Raw genomic sequence first — 12382 nt, forward strand, 5'->3', positions numbered from 1 at the left:
CATGTCCTTGTATTCAGTTTATTTGCTAATGCAATAAAAACAAGCAAAAAAAAACTAAAACATTTTATTCTGCTCCAAACTGAAATTGCTACAAACTATAAAACAGCCATACTTGACAGCATTCATACTCAAAACAATATGTCAATATTTTCATTAGTACAACGGATTAGTTGTATAGCTGGTACATCAGACTCAACTTGTGGCTGTGGAGCCGATGTAGGATTCTAGAAGAAAAATGGTTTCATCTACCTGGTTCTCTGCTGAATCTAACCTGGTGAAAAATATTGAGAATTTTAACACAAACAGAACAAAAAGGTGAATAACATCTGTAAAAAAAAAAAAAAAAAAAACTTAAAAAAAACAAAAAGGTAGTTTTGTTTTATGTTCTTACTTGTTGATATGAAGCCGCAAGGCTTCCAGCTGTTGCTTTTCAGGAGCAGTGATCATCTCCTCCACCTCTGTCAGCTGTTCAGGCTCAGCTCCGCTGGCTTGCAGAGATGCCAGTATGGCCTCAATTCGCTGAGATTTCTCCAACAGACGCCTGTCAATCAAAGATATACCAATTAGTGGTATATAAGCCATGTAATTTTACAGCTAATCACATGAAGTCACGTATGTCAGATATGAGAAAGCACAAGGACACAAAACTCACTTGCTTTCTTTGGTCTCAAAAAGGCGTCTCTCTATGAGGTTAGACACTGTCTGCAGGAGAAAAATGTGCAAACCAGAACTTAATAAAGGCAGAAACCTGCATGAACACATCAGAAAAACATATGTTCTTTAGTCTACCTTATAGCATATCTGTAGCAGCATTCTTGCAGTTGGAAGTTGGTTAACGGTGTAAAGGTAAAAGGTGCGAGAGGGAGCATAGTCAGGAGTCTTCGGAATTTCCTGCAGAATAACAAATGCAACAGTTGGATACATAGATTCAAGAATTAGAAATAGAGGATTCTCTTTATAATTTGAGGACTCGTCTAACTGTCCCAAACTGTCAGGATGTCAGTGAAATCACCAAATGCCTACTTTTATCAAATTCTCACTGCTTCAAAAAAAAAAAATCAGGCTTCAACAGTTTTTTAAAAACTCCATCATTTATTCCCTTCTGAAGTAAAATAATTTTCAGTTAGTTTTTGGATCACATCTTTTATATTAGTCCTACTTACCAGGCATGTTAATTAACTTGGAAAACTGGCTTTAACAGAAACTTGTAAATCTAAAGCAATTACAGTGATTCATTTGTCCTCTGTGGTATGTGGTTGTTTTGGCAGCTTTTCTATGATGCAAATCAAGGGATAAAGCATTTAAAAATCCTAAACCTACAGCATGTTTGGAAACAACATCCTACATCCACAAACCTGCAGCTGGACCAGGTTCTGTGAAAGCAGTGTGTAAAGCATTTCTTTAGCCTCCTTGGCTGGAATCATAGCAAAATCCTCCACCTGCTTCTGCTCCAAGTGATGCTTTCTTAGCAACAGACGGAAGATACGTGCTGATCGGGAGCCAAATCTCAAGATAAATGACCAAAGAATTAATTAATAATGGGTTTCGGGTAACAGGAAGACCACACGTACACACAATTAAACCACACTCACCTCTCCTGAACAACAGACTCAAGTGTGGCCCGAGCCAGATTAGCCAGCGCTCTGTGCAGATCTGACAGATGAGTAAAAGAAAAGCTCCACACCTTGTGTTTTAGTTTAAAGTTCAAGAAAAGCAGTAACAGTGTTTGTTAAAAAAGGATACTGACAACATACATCCCTCCTCCACTTTCACCAGCTTTCCCCACAAACTCCATCTAGAAAATGAAAAAGACAAATGATATCTAAACCTCCCTGGATGATTTAAAAAAGGAATGGAAAATATAGTGTGTGTGTCACGCGGTCATACCGGATCATCTACCAGCAGAGTGAGGTACTGGTCTAGGATGGGTCTGGCAATGTTATAGCTGGCCGGGAGGGACCTGAAGATCTCATTGGCAGAAAGGGGCTTTGTACAGGTGGCTGTGGGTGAGGTCATCACTTCACTCATCCTTAGCATAGTCCTCACTATCTCACTGCTGGTCTGAGTTGTACAGAATTCACAGAGAGGTTAAGTTATTGCAATTACTAATTTAACAGAAAACAGGTGTTTGTATTTACATATACTAAGCTGTACTAACTTTAGCATCTTTGTTACCATTTAGGCAAACTGATAGTTGACGCATTTGCTCTTCTTGCCAGATTATTACCTTGTTAATGTAAATGTGTTTCACATTATTAAAATCAGTAAAATTATGTTTTAAATTCTATATGTGTTCATTATATTTGTGGTAACTATTTGTTAGATAGGTCAAACTTGTATTGTTATTTAAAATCTTTTTAAACATCCTTATGTCGATCTGACCTGGTCCAGTTTATTGGCTACAGCACTGATGATGGCCTGGTCTCTGAAGTGAAGATGAAACCTCTCAAAATTCACCTGCCAGTAAATCCCCTCATCACCATGTGTCTGAACAAAACAAAAGAGAGACAGAGACCACAGAAAAAAAAACAAGCAAATGTAGCATAAAAGAGAAAGTATGAGGAGATGTTTTTTTAAAGGACAGCAAAGTCAAAATGCTTACCTCTGGATCTAACTTGGCCTTTTTTGCATTCCTTTGGTCATCTCCATCTTCACTGGAGAGTGGGCGTTTGCCTCGCCCAATGAGTGTTACTTGAGGTACCTTGTAGCATTCAGGGTAGCTCTCTGGTGTAGGCAGGGTGGTGCTAGCAGGGGTACCAGGAGTAGCAGGGGTAGCTGCAGTAGTACTGTCTGTTGTTTGTGCTCCTGCCAGTGGAGGACACCGCTGAAGAAAATGAGTCTCCACCAGTTTGGAGAAAGTGGACGACACTTCACTGTAATCCATGCTGCGTCCCTCTTCAACAACAGAAAAAACAGAAATACGTAACGACTGTGAAAGATATATCTTTGTTACACTACACGCAAATCTTATTTTTATCCATAAATTTTGATGTTTGAGTCAGTTTGGTTTGGAAAAATACATCAATTCCATACTGACACACAAAGTTGCACCCTAATTCAGGCATCCACTGAAATACTGACCCTCCATGTTCTGTGTGAGGCGATCAGCAACTGTTTTGACAGTGCTGCTCATGCTCATGTGACCTCTTTGTAGTAATTCTTCTATGATTAGCTCCCCGGTGTCACCGTACAGTGTTTTGGCAGTGTAGATATAACGTGGGTATCGCAGAATTCTCAGAATCCGATCACAGGTGATCTGATACTCTGTGGGGCTCCCTGGTCCTTTCCGACCAGAGCTGAACACACAGGCACCATGCTGTACAAGGACACACAACGACTTCTTTACCTGGATTTTGACAGATAAAGGAAGGAAAGAGTTGCTTTACCATTATGACTCTTTACATAGATTGATAATTAGATTCTGGCAGAAAATATATTTGCATATTGTAATGGATGATGCAAAATACTACTAGTGCAATAATCTAGTGTATCCAAACACACAAAATATTACATCTGAATCGACTGACTGTTTACCAACTTGATCACAGAGGGTGAACTGCTACACTCGAGAAGCAGTGTATTTGATACATAATAGACAGTGAATTATATCTTTTGTGTGAGGAAGAGACAGTAACAGGTTAGTAATAGTAAGAACAGGAGTGATACCAGGTCCAGTGAGGTGCCAGTCTCATGAAGGATGGTTCTTAAATTCTGTGTTCCATTTCTGAGCATGTGTATTCCCACTTTCTCCACCACTTCCCCAAAGTGCTCACGCAGCAGGAGACCACACAGACGCACCTCCTGAGCAGTCATCTGCACAAACACACAAATACATATTGATCTGTCCTATAACCTAGAATTATTATATGTATCAACACTACAATCAATATTATCCTATACAGTATGTGATTTTAATGTAAAGTTTATACTCAATGGCTTTCAACTTGTCCCTTCAGGGGTCACCACAGTGGAACATGGAACATGATTTGGCAGGAGTTTTTACTCAGTTAACCCTCCCATTGTTATCCTGGCTCAGGACCGACACCAAGGTGGCTCTTGGTGGCTGGGCCAAACCTGTTGGGGGGGCAATCTGAACCTGCTGCCTTCTGCATTCCAACTCAATGCTCTACCACTGACCACCAGGCCCCCTCTAGTGCAAAATGTAAACTGTGGGCTTAAGTTTACCAATTGACCTTTTTCTTAACACCTGACTTGAGCTTTGTTATGACTTGGGAGCAAATCAAAGCATCACTCAAAACAAGGATGTACAACACACTGAGGCAAATGTCAGCAAAAAGCACTCATATTAAGATGTGTGTGTCTTATAGCCAATGTGTCAAATATATTTATTTCTAATATGTTAGAGAAAGACTGCTGTTGCTTTGTGCAAAATACTGGCTGCTATGTGTTCCTATACAGAAACACATGTTGTAAATTCGAAATATACTACTAGGAAATTGCACAACAGTACCTTTACTCAAATAAGAACTGCTAAACCGAACTCAGCCATAATTAAGTTAATACATAATAATATTTATAATAGTAAATGTTGATTAATTTCAGATTATTTTTCTGTCAACTGACTAATCGATTAACCAATTAATGATTTCAGCATTAGTAAGATACCTTGATCCATATCTCTCAAAATAATCATACCTATGGAGTGAAATATCAAATAAGTGAAATGCTGTCTTTCTTTAAAGCAACAACTGGCTTTAAGAGAGTTTTGGAGCTAAGAAACCGCAACTGAATAGCTTTAGATGTTATTGTCCATTACGTGATACCATCAGCAAGGCAGTTGATACATCCTAAATTCAAGCGGCACGTTGACAACAGCCCCAAACATTGAGCCAGAATCACACTATCTTCAACAACATAAAGGAAAAATGATACAACGAGAGACGGTTTAATCCACAGAAGAATTACAGTAAATTGTCCAAGATGCTTGCAACAACATGCAGTTACTTGATAAATAAAAATACTCATGGCGTTAGTTTTTAAACCACCCTTACTTTTTCTTACTTTAGATATGATTATTACGTACTTAGATTTTCTCAGTTAGTATATATGTAAGAAGTATTAGGCTAATTATAGTATGCTTTAATACCTTACACATAAACACTGGGATGAAAATGCCTGTCATATAAAGTGCCTGGGTAATCACAAGATTAAAGAGATATACTCACAACGTCAGCTGCTCAACGAGAACTAGTTTTATGATCAGCTAACGTTTACTGCTGAACGTAACGTTGTATACAAACCTTTTTGGTTAAGTTTATGCACAGAGGGAATACCACAGCCTGAAGACCAAACACATGCGACGGCGTCTCGTTGACAACATAGTCGCTTCCGCTCCCAGGCTCTTCTCGCTCGGGTTGCAGAGTAGTAGCGCGGTGCATGCCGGGCTGGAGGCGGACAGCTGGCCCAGTCTGTGGAGGACCGACGTCAGTGTTTGCGCTGCTCTGGGGAAGATGGCGGAGGCTGCGGCTGTTCCCCCGCATCGGTTTTTCTGTCATTGTTGTAAGGGAGAAGTAAACCCTAAGCTCCCGGTAAGACGCATGTTTTAATCTCGTTATTTGTTATGATTTTAAGTAGAGTAGTTGCGGTTGACAACTAGGCCTTTATGGAAAAGACCGTTTGTTTCGCTTGGTTGCTACATCTAAACCCTGGCTAGCATGTTAGCAGTTAGCTTCGTTTCTTGTTAACTAACTCACTAAATAAACTCGTGACACTCTTAAATGTCCTCGTTAAAAAAGAAGAATCAATAACAGACATCGACCGGTTTTGTTTTGTTACATGTTTAAGGCAGTTTTTAAAAGATTCAATCTTTGCTTTCATGGCTGGGGGACATGGTGTTTTGCCCAAAAGAACACAAACAGCTAAGAGGAGAAGGGCTGTATTGTTACATTGTCATTCAATTTGATAGACAACATTTGTATCTTAGGCTATTTCTGTTTCAGTTTTTGTTCCCGATAAAAGCATTATTGATAGGAAGAGTTGGGGAATTTTGGAAGCATAAACATGTTTAGTTTCAGTTTTAAAGTATGTGAGAGTATTATATACAGACGTGACCTGACCTACATCTTACCAGAGTTTGACTAACCTTCACATGTATTTTCTAAACCCTGGACACCTGTCAGCTTTTCCTAGTTACACTGATTTTCCACTTTATTTGGTACATCTTACTTAAACTAAACCACTTTAATATGCAGTAACAGCCTTGCAGCATAATCTGGCTCCATAACTGTTATAATGTTACATTTTAAATATCGGATTGATGATTACGTTGTTGAATTAGTGTAATGATAAACGGTTGTCTCTTTTTGCTGTGGACTTTTGTTTTTAAACTGTTTAGATCCAAAGTGAGTAGTTAAATAATAATTTTGTGAGTGACAGAACATTAACAGTACAATTATATAATTTCAGTTTTTGTTAATTATATTTCTTTTTCCACTTCCAGATGGGCTGGATTTGCTAGTCTTGACCAAGATGGTCATGGTGTCGACAAAACCCAAAGTAATTTAAACAAATGTAACAGTAACAACGTCCCATGGATTATATATGTCTTTTTCAGATAAAAAATTATTAGTTTACAAAGACTAAATATACATATAAAAGTAAATTATTTTGTAAAGTAGAAATTGATTGTATGCGGCTACATCTCTGGTGAGATGTAGGTCAAGTCACATCAGTGTATGATGTGTCATTTATCAGTTCACCATGCTATGTTGTTATGAGACCGAATCTTTATTTGTATGGCTTGGTTGAGGGTAATTCCAGTCTGCCCTGTCACCAACTCCAAACTAGCCTGCTTGTCTCAGGCATACTCAATCCTGTGGCATGTCTTCACCGTGCCAACTGACTGCAACACCTCACTTGATCACTCCACACCACTGCAAAATAATTCACAGACCATGTGTGACCATGTGTCTTTTTATATACATATATGATATGGTTTATATGGGCAGAAAAATTGCCATAGTTTTTACTTACTGCAAGATTTCTCAAAAAATTTTCGTTAGTGACCCTGGTTTTAGATATATAATATAGAAAGACGATGTATTTGCAACTTTGTTATTTTAATTTTTATTTTATAAAACAAATGTATCACTGTCATTTATCAGGTGACGCAAGGGTGAGAAACCTTGATGTACATATATGTTCCAGCTGCAGCAGCTGGCAGATGGGTTTTCCTCATTCTGTTGCAGTGGTTTCTAAAAACACTGCAAACTTTAGGTGTGGTTGGCCGACCAGCTCTACCTCTTGGGTTGCATTGACTAAACATACGCTGTCATACAAAACTGACTATTATTGTGATCTCAAACACAAACTGACAAAGGAATGTTTTGTTGACAAAGCTAGTCAGGGAAAGATCTATACAGTGGTTTTAAGATTTTAATCTAACATCCTTGTTGTGACTTTTTGCAGGAGTACATCTGTCCAAGATGTGATTCAGGTTTCATAGAGGAAGTAACAGAAGATTCTAGGTAAGCATTTACTGTACATCGCAACATGAAATGATGCTAGTGTAAAACCAAGACAGGCAGACGGATTATTAGATGTTAAAGTTGAGCTGCTCTAAGAGAACCTACATCTTGTGCTGGTGGATGTCCTGTGCAATTTTGTACTAGGCTAACACAAAAATTGTACAGGATTAAATGGATGTTTGTAAAAATGTGTCTTTTGTCCCTTGTACACTGTTTCCCTCAGTCTCCTAGAGGCTAGCGCTAACGGGATAGATGACACAGCCACACAGTTTGCAGAGGTACGAGCTGATCTGGGGAATTTGGGCCGTGTAGGGTGGGGAAGGGTGCAAAAAGGATTAATCTCATTAATTTTATGCATTTTGATTAATTTTGTTTTTTTGCCTTCTCCTCTGCTTTCTCCTGCATCATTTGTTTTCCTCTTTTCACCCACATTTTATGCCTCTTTCTTAAATTCCTAACTGCTTCCTCCGCTGTGCCATCCCAACCTGCCTGCAGCTATGGCATTTGTTGTTACTGGAGCGGCCATTTACAACAGACAGTGACACATCTGACTCAGAACCCCGGCTCCCTAGAGGACGCCTGGGAGGCCTCAGTGACCTGGGGGTGTTAGGAGGAGGTCAAATCGGTGGGTCAGTCCCAGCAGGACTAGGGGGACCTATGGGGGGTCTACTAGGAGCCGGAGAGCACTGGGGACCAGGACGTCCAACTCGCCTGCATAGCCAAAGGAGATACCGGTCCAGAGGCAGCAGCAGACCAGACCGCTCACCCGCTGTAGAAGGGTGAGTAACTGTCTTCTGTTTTCCTTATAATACCTTGGGTGCTCTTTCTGCCTGCCATACTCCCACTTACAATATCTTCTCCCTTAATCCTAACTGTTCTTATTTGAGACAGTGGCATTAACATTACATTCTCACAGGATTGTACAACAGTTTCTTGCCGGTCTCTTTGGCAACTCTGGAGTCCCTGGTTCACCTCCCCTCTCATGGTAAGAGGGCTGAACAGCAACATCAAAGTATTGATATTTCAATTCTTTGTCTAATGAACCTATGATGTTTGTGTCTCTTTCAGGACAGGGATGCTGCACTCTAACCCTGGGGATTATGCCTGGGGACAGGGAGGGTTAGACGCAGTTATAACCCAGGTAAAACCATTTTTACCAACTTTTTTTTGTTGTCCCGTTTTCCTGTTGTCTTTTTAAGTTCTCTTCAGTTCACGTGTGTTTGTGTGTAGTTACTAGGTCAGTTGGAGAACACAGGACCTCCTCCGGCAGAGAAAGAGAAGATCTCTTCTCTCCCAACTGTCAATATCTCTCAGGAACAAGCAGGTCAGACACTTCTCTCTCTAATATTGTCTGTTTAGTCATGCACTTTTAACTACAAATTGCAATATTTCTTGTGGCTGTAGCTGTTAGTTCTGAGCCTCTGTATGCAATAGCTGCACACTATCAACACACCTTAAATCGGACCAGCTGTTATTTTATTACGAAATCACTTGTTCTTCAAAGCAGTTATGTAAATTGTGATGCACCATTAAATGGGTCTTACCTATCAATGCTGTTAGCACTGTGTGCTGTGAGATGGCAATGAACAATGCCAAGACAGAAGACACTGGTTTAATGACCTGCAACATAATGGGATAAAATGGGTCAAGCAATGAACTATTCTGTCACTCTTCTGTTTTACTTTGTGTCAGTTGTGTACATGCAGAGGCTTATTCAAATAATACGAGTTTATAATAAAGACAAGTACAGTAAGTGTATACTTCATCTGTAAAATAGCTAATAAAACAAATTGGGTAAGTCCCAGCCTTTTTTTTTTTGTATTATTATTAATCTTAAATTGCATACAGCATGAAATGACACTTGTGTTTATAAAATCTAGCTCTCTACCAAGAGAAGCCTCTGAAAGTTTGGGACAAAAAAAAAAAAGAAAAATATATTTAAATTTCCAGCTCTTTCACCTTCCCTATTTGATTCCCAGGTCTTCCTTTATATGTGTTCCTTTGACTTCCATATCAGTTTATGCTGTCCTATTTTACCAGTGAGCTGTGTAGTAGTATTGATTTTATGCATATATTAGTCATTAATGTGATCTGTACTTGAGCAAAGTCAAGAATATCAACATATTTACTATAAATGGAGATGATTTGGTCCTGTGGCTACTCTCCATAGAAGTGGGCGCCCAGCCAAATTATTCCTAAGGTACAACTCAGAATGCTTAATGAGGTTAAGAAAACCTAGAGTAACAGCTAAAGATTATTTGATTTGGTTAACATCTTTGTTCAACCACATGCAAACATTGAACAGGCATGTTTGACAGATGACTCAAAGGTAGAATTGTTGGAGAAAAACAAAAAGCACCACATAACGTGTAAAAAGAGAATTGCATACCAACTGGGTGAAGCATCCAAAGTAAATCCAATACCGAATTATTTTAGAGACACAGAATCTACCTTTTGGATCGGGCCAATCGGAGCCAAACTTCAAGACAATAGAGATGCTGAGAAAAAACCCCAAGAGAGTCATTTATCCTAGACTTCCTAAGAATATGGCTATAGCCAAAACAGTTCTGTAAGGAAGAATGGTGCAAACTTCCTTCTGAACATTGTGAAAGTTCTAATCCAAAGCTACAGTAACCGGTGCTTGAGATTATTGCTGCCAGTTGGTTCACAGTTAGTAAAACATGTTGCCATTACTTTTTCCTCCGTCATTTTGTATGTTCAGTGGGTGTTGTAAAAGATCACAACTATTTGTGTTTTACCAGCTTGGAAATAGGATGTTGGTTGATATATGATATATCCCATGATCAATTTATGCAGAACCAAGGGAAAGGTATACAGTGCCTTTACTTTTTCCACTTTACTTTTTTACTTTTTACTTGCGCCTACTTCAGGCTCAGTGCCTCGCTAAGACTACTTTAGTCTCAGTGTCTTTGTCATGAGTAACATTTTCCCTAATAATAATTTTAATGATGGTTAACTCAGATTTGAATTTAATGATCTGACGGATGTCAGAGTATTATTTCAGTATTATGCTTCAGTGAATCATTAAAAAATGTCTTTTTCTGTTTTCTTTTAGATTGCTGTATGGAATGTCCAGTTTGCAAAGAGGACTTTGGAGTGGGGGAGCCAGTCAGACAGCTACCCTGTAATCACTTTTTTCATTCAGACTGTATAGTACCTTGGCTCGAAATGGTGAGTCACAACAAAGAAAGCAAAATGTATTTGGATAGAAACTTAGAAGCTAGATCCTTAATGACAAGTGTTAGTGTACAGTATATGAGGTATTTATAGTGCTCTTGAGGGTATTGAGAAGGAAAAGGAAAACTAAACACTTACTTTGACTACTTGGTTCATTTACAGATATGTGTAATTATAGTGAAGCTATGGTCACAGTTTAATTAGGTAAGTCAGTAATGCAATGTTTAATGTTAGGTTTACCTACACTAAACGTGCCCTAGTCCACTAGTTATTTACGTATTTGACTGACCAGACAGAAAGATTTTACTTATAACGCATTTGGTATATATGCATTCGAGATAAATGACTAACATAAGGAGCCAACTTGTTGAAACTTGTGAGGCTGATGTCTATTTTCTGTTCTGTGGCCACACAGCATGACACATGTCCAGTGTGTAGGAAGAGTTTGAACGGAGAAGACAGCAGCAGCCAGCCCCCATCAGAGTCCCCCTCCATTTCCATGGACCCTCGCACACAGGAAAGATGGTCCTTCTGAGACACCCACCTGTCTTATCCTTCTGTTCTCCTCGCCCACATCCACACCAAGAATACAAAAACACTTCTTACTTTCCTATGTTCATCCCTGTTGCAGTCATAATCATCTCAGTATGTTTTTTTTTTCTATTTTAAATGTTTTTCTCCTCAACAATGTACGCACGTCTTAACAGTCCGGTGGGGTCTGTTTGATCTCCTTTTGCCTATTAACAAACCAGCCTATATTCATGATGATCAAGCCCACATCTTCTCTACTTTCATCTCCTAAGTGAACTATATTTTTGGGGGGGTCATTCTTATCCACTGCTGCAGCACCTTAATGTGGGGGAAATGCCAGATTTCACATTGAATACCATGCCCTCTTCACTCACCCAACGATTCGCTGAAACCTGCGACTGAGCCCTGTATAACAAATGAGAACAAAAAAGGCTTACGTTTATTCTTGGCATTTACAGAGGCAGGACCTGAAGCATGAAACAGCTGAACTGTTATGTTTATGAAGGATATAAGACGGGGGCCTGGAGGCTTAAAGGGTACAGCATCGGGTAAGGATGCAGAAGGCTATGCGATCGAATCCCACCCCACCCTTGATGGCCCTGCCCAGCTATCAAGGGCCACCTTGGTGCCTGTCCTGAGAGCGGGACAGTTGTGACAGGAAGGGCATCTGGCGTAAAAAAAAAACTCTTGTCAGTCTGCCGTTATTTGTTCTGGTGGTTTCTGTTGGGATGGCAAAGCTTTTTATGTTCTCAAGTCTTCCCTCTGTAGAGCACAACAAAACACAGTATTCATAAGAATTAAATCACTAGCCACAAATGAAAGCGGTGGCAGCAAAAGCAAATGATTCAAAAAAACAAAAAAAAGCAGAGCTCAACCCACATTTTTAATGATTTTGAATTAAACCATGCTCTTCCTGGTGTATATATTAGAAACAGATATCACATGTCTGTCAATTTATTCCTGTTTGACTGTCTTTTGTTCCACATTTTTAATCACCTATTTTGCTGTAAATAATTTTAGTCCAACAACTAATGGTTTGCAAAGAAAAAAACATTGAGAATTAAGACAAATGTGAAATACCTGGTTATGGAACTGTATATTATATATATGAAAAAATGTCTACGATGTATTAATAAATTGACAAAAAACTGTTAATGTAATTTTCA

At 39.1% G+C, this 12382-nt stretch overlaps 2 protein-coding genes across 2 annotated transcripts; one reads left to right on the forward strand and one right to left on the reverse strand.

Moving 5' to 3' along the window:
• Positions 1-4: 4 nt before the first annotated feature.
• On the reverse strand, positions 5-5399 carry polr3c (polymerase (RNA) III (DNA directed) polypeptide C). Its single transcript, XM_067509972.1, has 13 exons — positions 5262-5399; positions 3667-3813; positions 3082-3346; positions 2603-2895; positions 2383-2487; positions 1888-2061; positions 1744-1795; positions 1593-1653; positions 1356-1506; positions 790-891; positions 653-702; positions 392-541; positions 5-271 (listed from the first exon to the last, which is right to left on the reverse strand). The coding sequence occupies exons 1-13, from the start codon at positions 5397-5399 to the stop codon at positions 193-195; spliced, it is 1767 nt and encodes a 588-aa protein (XP_067366073.1). The 3' UTR covers positions 5-192.
• rnf115a (ring finger protein 115a) lies at positions 5383-12376 on the forward strand. Its single transcript, XM_067509973.1, is given in 10 exon segments — positions 5383-5422; positions 5425-5549; positions 7429-7487; positions 7711-7765; positions 7983-8266; positions 8404-8472; positions 8556-8628; positions 8718-8811; positions 10564-10679; positions 11101-12376. Coding segments are annotated over 10 exon segments (1020 nt in total). The 5' UTR covers positions 5383-5397; the 3' UTR covers positions 11221-12376.
• Positions 12377-12382: the final 6 nt, after the last annotated feature.

Source organism: Channa argus, chromosome 7 (genome assembly GCF_033026475.1).
Source record: "Channa argus isolate prfri chromosome 7, Channa argus male v1.0, whole genome shotgun sequence".
Lineage (NCBI taxonomy): Eukaryota > Metazoa > Chordata > Actinopteri > Anabantiformes > Channidae > Channa > Channa argus.

Excerpts from the sequence above, each read along its gene's own strand:
- polr3c (XM_067509972.1), bottom strand. The coding sequence starts at position 5,399 with ATGCACCGCGCTACTACTCTGCAACCCGAGCGAGAAGAGCCTGGGAGC. Across the intron at positions 1,796-1,887 it reads CTCTGCTGGTAGATGATCCG|ATGGAGTTTGTGGGGAAAGC; the intron begins GTATGACCGCGT and ends TTCATTTTCTAG. Across the intron at positions 892-1,355 it reads AGAACCTGGTCCAGCTGCAG|GAAATTCCGAAGACTCCTGA; the intron begins GTTTGTGGATGT and ends GTTATTCTGCAG.